The sequence below is a fragment of the Anopheles gambiae genome, chromosome 3, assembly GCF_943734735.2.
Source record: "Anopheles gambiae chromosome 3, idAnoGambNW_F1_1, whole genome shotgun sequence".
Taxonomy (NCBI): domain Eukaryota; kingdom Metazoa; phylum Arthropoda; class Insecta; order Diptera; family Culicidae; genus Anopheles; species Anopheles gambiae.
Window position 1 is genome coordinate 63,596,230 of NC_064602.1, and position 17,488 is coordinate 63,613,717.

Genomic DNA, 17,488 nt, shown 5'->3' on the forward strand with positions numbered 1-17,488 from the left:
GCTCTTGCTACGGTGGAATGGTTTCGTCTGGATGGGAATCGATTCCGTTCGGCCTTGTGAGAGACGGTGAGTATGTTAGATACAGCACCTGAACATTTTCTATGTTTTTAAGAACATAAACACAAGGATCAACAAGACCGTTTTATTCCATCTCTTCGACAGTAAAACTTACATCCTTTTTCGCGACCAGTTATGCCCACTTTGAAACCATAATTTATAGCCCTTAACTTCGACCTTTAGCGCCTGTACGGATCTACGACAAATCCGGTTCAATCGGTGCAACACAAATGAGCATGAGCAATCGGAGCATCTGGGCAGGTTAATCATTTAACGCCTGATTTAATTGAAAAAAAAAAGAAGAACCTGTGACTAGCGAACAGAACGGCTCTGTTAAGCTCTTTCTTCCCCTCATCAAAGCCACTCACTAGGTCCAGAACTAAACATTACCGTCCGTACCGGGTTTACTAGGGGAGGGGATGCCTAGGCCCTGGGCAGCGATCGCAGGTACTGGTGCAACATTTTATTCCCGTCTGGCCAGCCGATGAGCAGATTAATCACCACCGAGCCGTTACAGGTAAGTGCAAGTTTCAATTTCGACGGGCTTTTGCGCGAGACTAGACGCGAGGCTCATAAATCTTGTTCATAGTCATACACTCGCAGAAAGGCACCGAATGCCATTGCCAGGGTAAGGGTGAACTGTGTTAGCTGTCTAGTGGGTACGCGCTACCTTTCGTATCAGTGAGCACCTTTCACTTGTACAGCAAGAGTCTTGCTCGTTTGGTTTATTCTGTCGGAGAAGTGAAGGCACTGGAGAAGTATGTTCCTGCTGCCATCAAACATCACAACGCATCTCTCACGGGTTAGTCTCACCGTGGATGAAGCAGTCTCGTGGAGAACGTTCCACGATTAGCATCGTTTAAAGTAGGAGGGATAATGTATTTCCTTCATCAGCGAAGCCAAAACGATTGCTTCGAACGGATGCTTCGATGTCTCGAGATCCGGCCCAAGAATCATTCCAAACTTCCTGCTTGTAATGGCGGGCGGGGGGTGGTAAGGTTCGTCTCGAAAGCCTGACCTTAGCCATCATTGTCGATGGTTATTGCTGACGAAATAACGGCGCGGGGATACTCTTCAGCTTTACCCGCACATGAATAATTGAAAAATCGAAGGTCACTAGAAATCGGGTGCGTACGCATCGCCGATAGGCGTACTTGACTCGGTCTCGGGGCCTTTTGGTGTTGGTGAGAGAGAGAGAGAGGGGAGGTCTCGCCGGCGAATGGCGTGGGAAAAGGCCATTACGCAGACGGCGTGAGTGCTTGCGCACCCGCACTATGCGCGCACAATTACGCGCGTCCATTGGAGTTTGGCGGTGCTGAGCAAATTTGGTTACTACCCGACGGCCCATGGCTAGCGTTCCATGGCTAGACGTTTTGGGCTTTCTAACGCACCGGATCCGGATCGGTTCGAGAGTGTGCCCACCCGTTTGAGATGCGTGCGGAGTGGCCACGATCACGGACAGGGTGCTCTAGATATTTGGCTAGACCTTGCCACTGACGTGAATGTTCTGGCCAGCCAGACTGCCGCACGGTAGGTACGCACATACACTTTCCCTGCAGTGCGGTGGCCTTATGCCTCCTAGAATCAGCAACATGTTCGTTAGCAGAAGGTGCGTGTTAAAAATGTAACGAATTTGAAATTGATTGATTTTCGATTCACCTTCCATGTAGGGCACGTGCGGCACGAGCTAGAGCAAGCATGATGGAGGATAGGCATACGGGGGAAGTGGGTAGAACATGAATAGGCTGTTTATAAATCAATGGGGAACTAAGGGCGGGAGTTTTCGACATCGGAGTAAAGTTATGCTGCTAGAAGGCCTGATTCTAACTATTAAAGAGTCTTAGCGTAGTACAAATTCATTATTATACTCAAATCATCATAGTTATTAGACTTTCGTAACATAGAAAAGATTTCCAACCATTGGTTGCAAATCCATAAGATTTTCATCTCTTTTATTAGTGACCGTAGGCTAGAACAATGTAGGTCAACTGCAACTGCAACAATTCAATAGCAAATTGTATGATTGTTCACTACAAGATAATATTGTCTAGAGCCTGAATGTCGTCTAACAAGTCTGTTTCGTGCCATGCTTAGAACTCCAGTCAACAATGCTTCAAACACTTTTCTAACTCCTGCTGGAAGTGATTTGAAGCGATTATAGTTCACCTAGATGTTGACGGTCGCGGGGGCTTCTATTTGTCGAGACCTGCCCATAGACGGGCAGCAGTGTGTGGCTTCAACTGGGTACGTGCGCTGACAATTCTTGGGAGCGGTCAAGCCCAAAATAGGCTACCGTACCCGTACTGTCACGGGTACACGATTGATTGGTAACGATTGTCTTTTGGGAGCTCGCTCAAACAAATTGGACTTCCCTTTTTTGGGAACAAGGGTAACAGAACGTAAGCCTAGCAGCCGGATTTGAATTACCCGTCAGAGGACGATTCTAAGCCATTCCGACCTCTTAGGGGTAGGGCTTTTGCCCTCTTGTACGTTTGCACGCCGATGCAAATAATGATTGATTGGACGATCTGGACTGACGGGCATTATGATCGTTATGACACCGATCATTTCCTGAGTTGGCTGTATTGTTCTATAGCGGATTAGCTCGTTGGAGACACTTGAATATTCACTTGACAAAACCGCAGGTTAAAAGCTTTCATGAGTAAATTAGCCTTCTCGGTGACTAAAGCATGATGTTTCAAATATCACTTACAAAGTGTGTCAAACTGAATGAGCCGTATCGACTGCTTTTATAACCATATTTATGCTTTTGTTGATTGTTAATTGTATCAATTGACAGCCTTGGTTTACAAGCATGCAACACTAATAAACGATAATTTATAACAGTGTGTCCATGCCCATGCTATGCCATGCCCAAGAACCAAACAAGCAAACGAGACTGGAAATCGGATTGGGAATCTAATTTGCAACGTGTTCTTGAGACGTGTGGTTCAATACCATCTCTGCAAGTCGATAAAAGATAAGCTACAGCAGAGGGATACCTATTTACATATTTTCGCCGACGATTGTATCCTGTATCAAGGCAAAAAAAACTCACTTATATTCGTCGGATAGGTGAAATAAACTAAAAAACAGGTAATTCACCCACAAAAGAGAGCATAGGGAAAAATGGGTCGTAAAAGTTTGCCTAGAAAAGAACCAAATTCGTATGCCATCAACACATTTCGAAAAGTGGACCAAATTAACAGACTCATCTGCTTCGCTTTGGTCGCGTGTTTTGGATGATACTTTGATGGTATATGGGGCGAGAAGGATCTTGACTGAATGATTTTACGATCTTCGTTTGGCTGCAAAATATTGTGCGTTATTTCGCGTCCATAATTGGATCTTTTTACGACTGGTAAATGGAAAGAAGCAGTCAGGTGGATGGATTTTTGTGAAGTGTTGGGATTTATGATAATTTTAACTGTTTTGTGTTACTGGGCGGGCTAGTTCGATTCGATTGGAAGACAAATATATTGAAGGATTAAAATCCGAAGATTTTATCAGCATGGCGTTTATTTTATTTAAAAAAATAAGATTATGATTTAACTATTCAAAGAGTATTCTTAAAACTCATTAAATTTCAAAATATTCATCAATACTCAGCAATGGCAAAAAGCAAAACTGTCATTGTTGCATAAGCTGATATTTTATGAAAACTGTTTTCAAAAAGAACAATTGGATTTTTTAAAATTGATCTTCGGTGTTTTTTTCTCTTATTAGAATTTTCACCTACTCTTTGGCCAATCGCCATCGACGATGCTTCGTAAAGCTTAAACTCGGGTTACAGCTCTAGTAAAATTGAACGTGAAATTTGGTGTGTGTGTGTGTGTGTGTTTACTATATTTCATTAAATATTAATCAGGATATTCAGATAACAAATATTAATCAGACATTTTGTTCACCAAAAGAAAGGAAATTCAATTTCCCAACTATTTAGACTAAAAAATACATCGAACAGAAAGATAAAACATTTTAAAATAATATAATAAATGCATTTCCTTGTGATTCCCCGCTTTGTTCACGGTGAAAAAATAATGGTTAGCGGTGAATCACCAGGAAATGCATTTAATTCATTGTTGCAATATGTTTTACAGTCTAAATAGTTAAGGAATAGAATAACTTTGAGCCGGTTTCGTAGTACAGTCGTCAACTCGTACGATTTAACAAAATGCCCGTCATGGGTTCAATCCCCAAATAGACCGTGCCGCCATACGTAGGACTGACTATCCTGCTATGGGGGGAATCAATTAGTCACTGAAAGCCAAGCCCACAAGTGGGTAGAGGCAGGCCTTGACCGACATCGGTTGTTGAGCCAAAGAAGAAGAAGAAGAAGAAGAAGAATATATTTACTCCTGGTGTGCGATAAGCCATTTTCTGATAAATATTAATTGAAATGTAGCTAAAAAACAAAACCTCACGTTCTCTTTCACGCAAGGTCTATTTCAATATTAACGAATGTATTTTATTTACGATTGTTTGTTAAACTTTATTTTTCTCCAATACATTTTACTTCAACATCCTAAAACGTTTTGCAGTAGTCATGCAAACAAAAGTGTTGAATACTTGGAACACAATATATTGTAGCCCTGGGATTCGATAATGTGACCCGAAAAAGAGTTGTTCCGGTTAATAAAAGATTCGCTGGTGAAATTAATTTGACACATCTGGAATGGAATACTTTGCCGCTTTCAACGTTCACCATGAATCCAATTAGAAACAAGTTTTGTTGTTTTTTTCAATCCATTTTCAAATCAATAATTATACAACAAATTATCGAAAAGCCCAGTAAAAAAAGGCAATGCCTTAGACCAGGTCACTTTCGCTTTCGGGGTCACTTTTTCCTTGCCCGAAATGGTGTCCGAAACGCTTTTACCTAACCACTCGCATTGGATCGTTGCTGCCCGAAGGCTTGGCTTTTCATTGTACACCTTCATTTACAGCCGCCTTACATTTGCGCGTAACTTATGGGAAGCATCGTACCCAAGGATTTGAAATCGAACGTACACCCGCACTTAACGGAGGGTCGGGGAGAAAAAAAACAACACGTTTTGATCACCACACGTCCAACGACAATGACGAACGGGTAAGTAATTTGCCGCAGTTCGGAGCGGAAAGTTCGCCACCACATTAACGGAACGGACATGCGCAACCACCAAGGTTCGTGCGCATCATTTGGCAACGACCTTGTTTGGAGGATGGTTATGCTGTGAGGTGGCGGCGTATGTATCGTGGAGGAGGGCAGAGGTCTCGATCGTAAATGACTTTAACGCGTTCAACTGAGTTTAAAACGGATAAGGGTGGGAGGAGGGAATGAGCTGGAGAAGAAAATGGGTGGTACTGTCGAAAAGACCTTTGACTACTTTACATCCGGAGCGGTCAGCTTTTCCTTTCCGGCTGTCGGTTTGTGGCGTATACGCGCAGGGAAGATGTTTCGCCCTAATTGACCCTCATCACCGGTGTGTACGGCTGGTCTGCGCACAGGTCGACGGGGCGGCCTTTATACGTGAGAACGCAAATCGATGCGCAATGCATCATCATCATCGGCGGGCTCAGCAGCATCACCGGTTGCGGTACCCAGTAGGGTAGAGCATGCAAGCAGGCGTGCGGCCTCCGCGATGTGATTGAAGTGAATGCGTGAATAGCACAGCATTCGTAAGGCAAGGAAGAGCCACCCATAAAAAAACTCACTTCCAAAGTACAACGCACGCCTTTCGATAATTCCAACATGCGACGAGCTTCTTCATCTTTGTGGCAAAGGTTTGAGCTTGTGGGTATTTGGGCAGCCAGTAGCCAACGACTGTGGAGGTGACAGAAAGCTACTTTCGGATTTATCTTCCCTTCTCCGCTTGCGTCGTGTTTGGTGACGTTCGCTTGGTGCGGATTGAAAGTAAATTATGCTTTTACACTCATCGAGCCTTTGCCACCCCTCAGCGCTAGTTATCACTTTGGTGGATGTTTCTGGACGATTTGAAGACAATTGGTGCGGGGAAAATTATGTGTTCAGCTTACTTTTTTGCAGAGCCAAATCGATGGTGCTCGATAGCTTGAATTTATTTGAAAATATATTGAACCGCAGTTTTATCGTACCTTTTGCTATCATTTTATTGTAGCGTGTTGCAATTCCTCTATACATGAACAGAGTATTGTTCACATTTGAATACACATTGACCACATTGTCAAATGGTACGATAGTATAATGAAAGATTGAATGGTTCATGACTCCTTTGTATTTCATTATTCGTGATAATTATATGCATGAAATATATTTTTTACTTCCGAATTTATGTAAAACATCAACAAAAATACGATAAAACACTGCTGTTCTCATGCTTGGTTCCGTGGAAATCTAAATGAAACCTCCATAGGTTTATATACATCACATATAACAAGTAATATACAATAATAGCTTTATAAATAACTTACAAATAAATGAACTCATATAAACACTAATAGACTGCAAAAAGAAATAATAAACATACTAAACATGTCCAAAATTAATCCAAAATTAAAATCAATCCTGAAGTAAGGCATTGGAAATAGAAAGGTTTTCAATCAACAAACAAGGACTAAAGCGATTAGAACAGTTTTAAAATCACAGTGAACACAAATTTCACAACTGAAATGTAGTGTTACAACTAAAAGACAACGAAAAAAGGAAACATAGCAAGTATTCATTACACACAGGTAAGTGAATGCAAAGAATTTCGAACCTGTTTCAGCATTAACCCCTAAAATAGCATCACTACCAACGCCCTGAGACGCAACTGGTTTCTGACGGTCAAGCGAAAGGATCTCCCTGAAACGGTTAAAAATAGCCCAACGAAAGATTCCGTTGTGTCTGAGAGCAAAACAAAAAAGGAAAAGGATCAACTTCCCACCTTCTGCCCAGAACTCGATCATCGTCCTCGCCATCGATCGGAGGACACGGTGTACGAAATTGTAAAAACCCAAACAAAACGTAACGTGAAGCGTAAAACAAATGGTACGAGGAAATAACAAAAATAAAACCGACAATGAAACAAAACGGAGCAATCGTTCGTTCTGCGTGATAGTTGTTTACAACGCGCGTGTGCGCAAAGTAACGGCGCCTGCGGTTTTTGAATGGCGTGGCTCCCGAAACCGGTTACAGCATTTTGAGTTCCGACCAGGCATCCCAAAACTAAAAGAGAACACCATGCCAAGGAGCAACACAGCGTAAACAACGCTGAGGGCCCTGCCCTCGGGTGGGGCTGCACTGGCTAGCTGGTTGTGGTTTTTGGGCTGGAAAGTACGCGACATATAAAACCATACCCGTGCACACTCGTAAGACAGTACAGGCCCATGGTAAAAAAAAGGTAGTTTTATTTTGGCCCATGGTCAACGGGCAATTTAGCGGGCAGAAAGAAAGGATATATGCCTCCTGCACAAAGCCATGAGTTCAGGCTCTCTTTCCTGATTCTGCTGGCTTCTGCGTGAGTCATGTTTGTTTGGTTTGCATGCCATATGAATGGGTGGAAGGGTGTAGGGCGTGTAGAAAATTATTATAAATTGCCTGTTATTCTTTGCTGCTGAATGCCAAATTGTACCGGCCTGTGGCTAACAAGATCGGTAAAAGTTGAATGCGCAGAACCTCCCGGAGTGCGTCAGTATCTGGTTTTGCCGTGCCAGGAGTGGTCGTGGATCTTTGTACACATTGTGATCACGCATTGTCTACGCGCTTTACGCACCATTCACAATAAATTATGATTATCGCAATTGCAAAATCGTTCCTGTGCGTGCTGTAGTGTACAGTTCTGGTCCAAATATACATACCCATTATCTCAGCGTGAGCACGCACTGCGGTGAAAGGTAGGTGCGTTGTGTGAACTACATTAATTATGCGTTCTTTTTGTTGGTTGACATCCTCGGGTTCTTGGGTACGAAACTTGATAAAAAATAAATAAAAAATCCAAGAAAGTAACCTAATTGTAATGAGCAGGCGTACAGTGACGCGCACGCATCAGCGTTTCTTTCAATCGCGACATTGAACAGATCTGGAGCTAATGTCGCAAAACTAAAAAAACAAAAATCCTCTTTCACTTTCTAGAGCAACTCGATTGTTGCCTTCAAGAAGCATCAGCGTTTGAGGTTGACTGTTTCTTTTTTAATGCCGATTGTGATCCACACGGCTCATTGTTGGCCGGAGAATGGAAGGACCTCTCCGGCTATAGTGAGTGAGTGAAAGTGATGAACGGTTTGATGGTGGTCTTTTAATGGTCGTTCGAAGATACGTACGTTATAATTGAAGCTAATTAGCTGTGACAGATGGGTGTCGGAGAATGTCCGAAATTGGACACCATGGTCATGCCGCGAAGTTGTTTGCGAAAGTGGGTGTAGAGCGCGTAGGAAAGTTTAAAAAAATATCATAAACAAAATTGTGCTTAGTTGGACGTGCGGCTCCACATGATAAAGCGTAAAATTAGACATTAGTACAAACAAAAGGTGACGAATCATTGTGAATGAAAATAAAACATTTCAAACATTGTAAAAGGAAGTTAGCAGTTGTGTAATATTTACGGTGAATGGGATTTCAAACAAATATTTGCATTCCTCGGTAAGAAGCACTGACTATACGGTAGTGTTGTATTAAAAAAAAGCTTGTACAGATCGGCATGAGGACGAAGGTAAAGCAATAAATGTGCAATGAAATAACACGATAAAACGATACGTCTCAAATAGCCAACTCGAACCCCATAGCAGATTTGGGGCTGTTAAGTAATACTCATCAATTTAGGTATTTTTTACTTTAGGTATTTGCAGTAAACACACAGAATAATATAAATGAACAATGAAAGTGATTTATAAATAAGCAAATTATTTAAACATAGAACATAGAAAATAAGTAAATAATTAAATAACGAAGTTTCAATGTAGTAAGCATATCAAAAACGCAAAAACTAGAAAAAAATTAGTTTTGTAAAGAAAATATTTGAGGCATGATAGACGACAGTTTGAAAAATGGCTGGTTCAAGGTTGCTTGGAAAAAGGTTGGGTGCGGTAAACATTTCACAATTGAGTGACACTCCTCTTTCAAAATATTATTCCTATAAGAATAGCCACCGTTACAATGTACGATGAATAAGAAATACTACAAAAACGTACCAACAACAGTAAGTGAGCACACAGATAAACGCACTCATCACGCATCAAGCGCGTAAGCAACACGTTCCTCACGCACCCACATTGCTCCGCCAACTCCACCAGCGTGCCTCCCTCTAGCGTTACAAATCGAACCCTGCACCCTATTGTGTCCTCTCTTGACGAATCGATCGAAATATCTTGCCGACCGGCGTTGGATCTGATCGCACGCTGATATACACGTCCATTGTTATGACAGGCGTGATCAGACCGCGGTGCTTGGCTTGCTTGGCGGATATGAACGGTTCTCCGTGTGCGCGCACCGCATCTCAGAGGATCCCTAGGTTACGAAAGCCAACCCTCCGCTAATGCTCTTGATGCTAATTCCGTTAAACAGTTATTAACACGCGTGTGCGTATGTGCGTGGCATGTAGAAAAGGGAGCAGCATCAGCTGCCCATGCGGTTTCCGCCAGCTGTAACGTGTAAAGCGGGCCGGCGGTATTTTAGCCAAGTCATGTGCTGTGGAAGCAGCTCCATCGCTTGGTGACGGAATATGGTTCACAGTCGGCCGGCTTTCGGGCTGCCATCGTGCGGTGACACGCCTTACCGTTTGCCTTCGAAGAGATCGGCACAAAAAAGACTTCTTGCCGCCACTGAGGGTTTGGTCCCAGTTGGTTGGTGCGGTCGGTGACGGCGGCATTGGCGTCTGCGGTTATGCCGTTCGGGGCTTGCGTTTTTAATTTGTTCAATCAATTGTGCCGCCCAAGACACCTTGGGACACCGGGCAGCAAATATGCGGAACATTCTGTAGTTCAAAGAAACTACTAGCGGGCGGGTACATGCATTCCGGCAATATTTGCTTGTGAGTGAGGCGAATCACTAAAATGCGTGTGGGCTTGTTTGCTGCTGAGGATTGGTTCCGTGATTTTGTGTGTGTGTTTTTCAATCAGGCACAGGTGCCAGTGATTTGGTATTTTTTGTCCGTACAAGTTGTTTTCAATTTAGTATGAGAATCATTTTCTTCTTTATTTTGGATATAGAAATGTTTATTCACTTTTTTAAGCAGCTGAACTTTATTTAACCCAGCATTACTATTTTTAATAGTATCTTTACTTTAATGTACTATTCTTACTAGAAAAAAGGAACAACTTGTACCAGTTTTCTAATCAATAATAAATTATTCGTCAGACTGAATCCTTTGATTGCTCAACCGTTTTGCTTCTTGGATCGTTTATGATGGCAAGTATCAAAAGCGCAGGCAAATGAAACGTTTATTATTTGTTTATATTGTTTGTATGTTTTAGTGTTATCATAGTAACTTATCTACATACTGCGTTAAAGCAGATACAAAATTTATTCATTTAATACTGTTTGGAATATTTATATCTGAGCATATAAGTATTCTGTTACTCTGTAATGTAATTGAAAACATTGTTTCCTTATTATTACCGATCTTTGGTTGTCATGTTAAAGTATTGATATCGAATTATTTTTACAGTACGTGCAAATTACAAAAATGGTTGACAATATTTCATAACATAACATAAATAGAATTACATAAAACATGTACACACAACACCAACAACACAACATCAATATGTTCCGTATTTCATTTTCATTTCATAGAGCTTATTGAAACACGCAAACAAAGCATGCCCAATCTTTGGGTGTATCCAGAGCCGCTGACGCTTTTATTTTCTTCTGATCGAGGCAACTCATCACAGCACTATCTCTCACATGCAGTCACAATCTTACATCGCAGGTGAAAGACGTTGGTGGGAAACTTCAAGAAAGCCCACCTTGATGGACATAATGGTCTTTAATTAATTTATGATTGCTGGGAAACAATCGAACCAGTGAAGCAGGGGCGTCGGTGAGGTTTAGCAAAGAAGAAGGCACATGTCAACTGTCTTCAATAGGTGTAAGCGCGTGTTTGCCGCAAGCGTACCAGGACTTAGCAATGGTAAAACATTTTCCCAGCCAAATCGATCCATAAAGATCGAACAGAGAAGGAGAGAAACTCCTGGGCGCCGTTTGAAAAGCGGATCGCCTGGCGGAACAAAGCTCTACAGTTGGTGGATCAACCCGCACGAAGGAGAGATGACTTGGTGATTTATGGAAATATTGTTCTACACATTCGTTTCGCGCTGGCTTTCGAAAAGCGCTTCACGGAATCTGGTGTGGATCGATGACTAGAGCTTTCTCTTCTTTGTTGGTACACACTATGGTACAGATCGTGAGGAGGCGCGTCTGGGTGCTGTGGATCCTCGCGACAGTAAAGACATACACTCGGGATGGTTACCGAATGTGTGGATTTTTCGCTTGGTAACTGTTTATTTCAATCTTTCCTTTCAAACAGTGCATGGGGTTGGCTCCAAAAGCAATCCGTTTTGACCGTAGGATCTGCAAAATGAATCGCATCGGGTTGGAAGAGACGGGAGTGCCGAGAAGTGTCACCACATATCTGCTGGAATAGCTTTACCGTGTGGTGCTCCAGAGTCCTTTCCTCGTTTTGAGCTGCCGGGCTTCTACACGTGGAAAGGTGGATTGAATGTTGAATGACCGACGGTTTTGTAGAGGTTTCACATGTGCTTACTTCGGTTTATGCAACCGCAAAAGTATGGGGTTTTTGTGTAACACGAGTGTACTACTTTATTGTCGCTCGTGGTGGTACATAGGTTTTCTAACAAATCACTTCAGACCAGCGACCCAGCTGCACACGAACTTGTTAGTTGGGGCTAAGAGTAGTAGGTACAGAGTTGTAAATAAAACTGACAAACGATTAAGATTTAGTTGTTTTCAGCTTGGACAATGTGAGATTTCTTATAATATGAAGTGATTAGACGTAAATTTCCTACTACTCTGTAGATAAAAATACGGTACGGTGTACCTGTACGACAGTAGAAACGTCCATTTTCGAAACAAAAACCGATCCAAAATGGCACGAAATAATGAGATTCTAACATGTACGAAAATGAAGTCAACAACGTCATCGCAATGAACATAAATCCTGCTGACCTAAGGATGACGAAACTCGCATGCCTTAGGATCCCTAACCGTAACCTCCGCCTTACAGAATGCCCAAACAAGGGAGCCCGAACGGTGCGCTACGGTAAAACCTTCTGGCCGTTTGCTGGTTTCCCGTAGATGGAAGTTCTAACACTTCGGCCCGGTACGTACCTCTGTACGTCTGTTCGAACTAATTACTTCGAGGTCAGCACGGTCGAAGCGCGTTCCACCGAAGCGGGTCGTATTTATTACCGCTAATGAGTGCAGGCGGGTATGGTTAGGCGTGGCGTATCGTCGGGTACGTCCTAGCAATCAAAGCAGTTTCCACCGATCGGGAGCACATACAAAAAAGCTCTACCGATTGAAAGTGGGTGTGTGAGAGCACACCATTAGCTTCATTTCGAGCACTGCGAGGTCGTAGGTCAGAGGCTTCCTTTTGGGCTCGGTGAGCTTTTATGTGGAAAGGCGGGAGCACTTCAAAAAGGGCCCTGGACAGGAGTTTGCGGTTATGTCGGTCGGTGCTAGAGGCGATCTTTTGGATGAACCATTAAACTTCCGTTTTTGGTCAGCGGGCTGACCCTCGGACCAGCCTCCACAACCTCAAATCAACAGGGCATTCAAACAGACTGCCCTTTCCACCCTTTATGTAGCGTATCTACAATCGAAACAGGGGGTGAGACGGGGAGGGGGAGAAGATTAACTCATTAGTGGTATGTGTTCGGTTTTGTTTTTGCCGCGGCTGTTGTTTAGCTTCTTGACGATTTCGGCTACACGAAGACACTTTAACGTTGACGCTTTCCACGCGATACATGGGACCGAGACGGCAGATCTTTCCTTACCTGGGAAAGAGAGAAGAACGGGAGAGGAGTCGTGTTAGAAGAGCCGATCAATCATTAGCTCTGAAGCGGAGGGTGCACTTGTGTCGGGGGGCCGATTTTATGCCGAACGTAAACATCGTGGAAGCTTGGTTGCGTGTCCGACGGTCTCTTAGCCGGTCGAAGGTGTCCGCTACCGGTGACACCGTACGGAGGCAGTAAAGTGTTTGGGTTCGGTCGGACTGATCGATCGTAGCGCAATTAATTAAATTAATCAAAAAGTAGAGCTAAATGATATTTAATTATACTACCACGACGAGCTCAGCGCACCATTGACATTGGACTCGTCTCGGGCAGGAAGGAGGTAGATAATGGGGGACCACTGCTGCTGGTGGTAAACTATGTTGGTAGCCCCAAAACCGCCACCAGCTTGGGTGTCTTAATTCCTGAAACGGTGAATGCTTGCCTCGAACTGTGCTTGGCTAAAATCGAATGGCAACCTAGAAGTCATCTGGAACCCGTCGTCTCGAATATCGACGCGAAGAGGTTAATTATCGAAATCATTATCGGACCCGGTACGATCGGATGTCGTGAAGTGCATATAAAAAAAGAAAACCACAAGATCCTATCTCAATCACGCACGCTTTTGCACGCACGCAACCGTGCTGTACATTCAGGGTATCCGATCGACGCATAAGATTTAAAACGGCTGCCAGCGACGACGAGTTGTACCGCACTTAGTTCTGATACCATGCACAGCAAGCCATCGTTTTGGCTCTGGTTTTTGTTTTAGTAATTGCACCAGATGTCCAGCGACGCCCCTTAACGAAGCATCCTAAAGGGACAGCCCGTTATAGTATCTCGACCCTATGAAACCGTGGAGGATCTCATTACGCGCATAAAGCGTCATGTTTGGACGCATTCGCTTGATTATCATTAAAAGTACGACCCGACATCAACGTTTTCCGAGGGAGGGTCTCGTATCGAAATCAATTTTACGCCCTATTTAATGGCTTTCGAGTGATCAGGTCTGGGCGGTGATTAAATACTCACAAGCGCCTTCCACATGAAAGGTCACTCAAACCAGTCAAGATTAAGATAGTAACGTTTGAGGCTTTGGTGAAACGTAGTGCTTTGCTTTGTTTTGGTCTTGGTTGTTGAGGTGCGTTAGATGATGTGCAGAAAGGATACATTTTGCTGGAACTTTACGATTGACGCACGAGTACTTAATACAGTGAACAGAGCAGAGAGGGTGTGAGGAAGACAAAACACAATAGTCCAACACGACGCATCTGCCTTTCCGTAAATGATCCGTTTGGGAGGAGGTTCCTTGAAACGATAATCTAAAATTTCGTGGGCAAACCCCCCGGCTAAGTCATCGATCGGTGGAAGATCTCTTTTGTAAGAGTTTGACGTGTTGAACATTAAAATTGTAAACACAATCAAAGTTTAGCATCTATCAGTGAAAGAGGAAAACGTTTAGGTACACGCATGTCTAAAAGCAACGCCAGAGGATTGGCAAACTGTGAAGAAAAGGAGGAGAAGTGTTAATTTAATTGGGTATCTTCATACCACCATCTCTGGACGAACTGTCCACGATTTTGTGACTTGCTTGGTCCTCGTGGGTGGCACCGTTTTGCCTTTTACTTCAACATGAGCTCTAATTAGGGTGGTACACGGCGAAAAGACGAGATGTCCCATGAGTTAGTGGATATACACTGTAGTAGGTAAGTTTTAAACGGGTTTCTACTCTGGGGAGATTTCATCACTGCTCTTGACGAGTGGAGATGTTTTGATACACACGAAAGCCTATGAAGGTAGCTTTAAAGCATTTTCTCATTATGCTATACATTAGTGTAGATTAAGTTGAAACCATTTAAGCAATACGGCCGAAGCCGTTCTTTCTGAATAAAAAAAAAGTTGAAACAATTTAGTATAGTGTACAGACTAGGTAAAGCATTATGGTTTGAAAAATATGTATGGCAAGTTTGGTTTATTTAAATATATTTTTTATTATTATTATCACAATAATCATGATCAAAACCAAAGAAAAAGTCTATTATGTTTCTTATGGTGGGACTAATGCTACATAAAAAAATATGATTTTTTTAAAAATATCAATAGATTTTAAAACCGTTTGTTTTGCTTGCCCACGTGTAGTATGTCGGATGTCATTACTTATTTGATGTATAGTTACAATTATTTTTTGTCGTGATTATACGGCCGTATCATCATTTTGGTAGCCTTCAATGAATAACGATAACCTCGGAAGTAATACCAGTGTATTCCTTTATTTGAATCCTGCTTTCCACCCTTCATGTATATACCGTTCAGGTTGCTAAAAGAAGAGAAAGGTTGTAATGAAGTATGATAAAAAGAAACATTTACATGCCTTTTTAAATACCTTTGATAGCAGTTGGAGTGCCACCCGCCACTTTTAAAAGTTGCAGCACATAAGGTAGTAGCATCTTGGTCAAAAGTAGTGAAGTTACAGTTCAACTGGCTGCTAAACGAATCACCCACTATGCCTGTGTGTAGACCAAGTGATTTGAGCCGATATTCTTCACTCGCATTACCGATCATAAAGTTGTTGTATTTCGCGAAAGCCGTTACACCTTCAAAGTCTTCCATCACTATGAGCAACTCATGGCGTTCTGTGTCCAGTATTTTCTTGAGTTTCTCGAGGCCTAACCAATGTTCACCCCATAAATTACCGAATCCGTTTTTGTAATCCGTCCAGTTGCGATTGAAATCAACCGTACCATCAAATCTTCTCTGGAAGACGGTCCAATTGCTACCGTAGCCATGGTTGTTGGACCCATCGCGAAACACTTCAAACGATTCGTTGGAAAATCGGATAAGTTGCACCAAATATACTCCAGAGTCTTGATGTGCGAGTTTTTGAAAAAAATCCTGTTTCAGACGTTCTTGCTCGAGTTGAGTTTGCTTCACGCTGAGTTGCAGTTGTTCCAGTTGTGTTTGCATACGTGACTCAAATGCTACCAACTGCGATTGCAATAGCTCAAATCCAAATCCTGATAATGTCGTGGCTGCTTCCAGTTGCGATATACACAGAGCACAGATAACTGCAACTTTTATTATGTTTATTGATTTCATCGTGTAACTTGCTGCACAATTTTACCGAGCGAAATTAACTCGGTCCGTTGCGATGCACGGTTTGACCATTACTGAATGGTTTGCTGATTGTGGCAGTTTGGTAAACATTGAAAAGGAATTCAAAGTTCCTATTGGAATTTCCTGTATAGCGCTTCCCAGATAGTGCTATCAGTACAAGGCGCTATTATTCAACAAATGCTGGGTGATTACATGGAAACATAACACGGACAAATTAAATATTGACCATTGGAAAAAGGTCAAGATTTTTGCCAAACCAGAATGATTCACGTGTGCTAGACCAACAAGTTTAATCAAGATTTTTACCTAAACCAAAGGTAATTGATTTGATTATACTTAGTGAAAGCAGACCGACCCTTAGTAGGTTCGACAATAGATCGTTCTCATAAAACAAGTTGGCTCATAAACTCATTCTGCCGTTTATTAAGTATGTTCAAATGATAAGAGTGTATGTAGCATTTTTCTTCTGCAACTAAGGCAGATTAGGTCAATATCAATTTTCAATACGATTAGGTTATTATGCTCTATTTAAAAAAAATCAGAGCTCAATGTTTAAAACACGATATTAAGAACAATTCCGCTTTATTCGTCTTAGATGCACTTTGCCATTTTACATTTTAGTCTTCTTAATAGATCTATAGCTCCATATTACTCCTAGCATGGATGTGATATTCAATTAGGAGTTTGAGCACCATCTTAGCCAGCACAGCCTACCGATCGTCGAGCCGATGAAAACAAGACCGTATCAAAGTGATGCGTGAGAATTGCCATCAGTACGGCAATCAGTGGGTGCAAAAAAAGAAACCCCAACCAAATCTTGGACCACCAAACGAAAAAGTGTCAATCGTGTGTCAATCGATGTGTGGCTCAATACAACCTTCCGTGCGTACTGTGTTGGTGGTAATTGGATTAAAACGGAGTAGCCTGCAGCAGCAAAAAATAGAACCCTCTAGTGACGGAATCACATTTTCACACCACATTCGCAGCCTGAAACCACGCACGACACTCTAACCGTTTGGAACGAAGCAAAAAAGCGTAATCGATCCATTAGTGACGAGTTGGAACTTTTTGTATAATTATCTAATTTAATTTAACGGTTTTTTGTACACTCTTCCCAGCTAACAAACGTTGTGCTGTTGAGTGTGAACCTGTTTTTTGTTGCTGTTGTTATTGTCGTTTACATTCGACCTCACCTAGCTACTTGAAAAAGGGTTGGTCCTGGTAGTACAGTAATTGCGTCTAATTTGTATGAAATTCACTTAAAAGGAAATCCATTTCCATGTTTCCAAAGGGGTAATGGAATGTCAAACGGCTCAAATGGGGTAAGTAGTGATGAGAAAAAAAGATCTTGTGAGGTAGAAAGAAGTAA

The 17,488-nt window shown here is 42.3% G+C and overlaps 2 protein-coding genes across 2 annotated transcripts in view; both read right to left on the bottom strand.

Moving 5' to 3' along the window:
* Nucleotides 1-17,488, bottom strand: part of LOC1275257 (Krueppel-like factor luna) — a 136,820-nt gene that overhangs the window by 63,807 nt on the left and 55,525 nt on the right. The gene's annotated exons all lie outside the window — the stretch shown is intronic.
* Nucleotides 14,950-16,180, bottom strand: LOC1275262 (microfibril-associated glycoprotein 4). The gene is made up of 2 exons (XM_314500.5): nt 15,389-16,180; nt 14,950-15,322 (listed from the first exon to the last, which is right to left on the bottom strand). Exons 1-2 carry the CDS (start codon nt 16,099-16,101, stop codon nt 15,184-15,186), a joined length of 852 nt encoding a protein of 283 aa, XP_314500.5. The 5' UTR covers nt 16,102-16,180; the 3' UTR covers nt 14,950-15,183.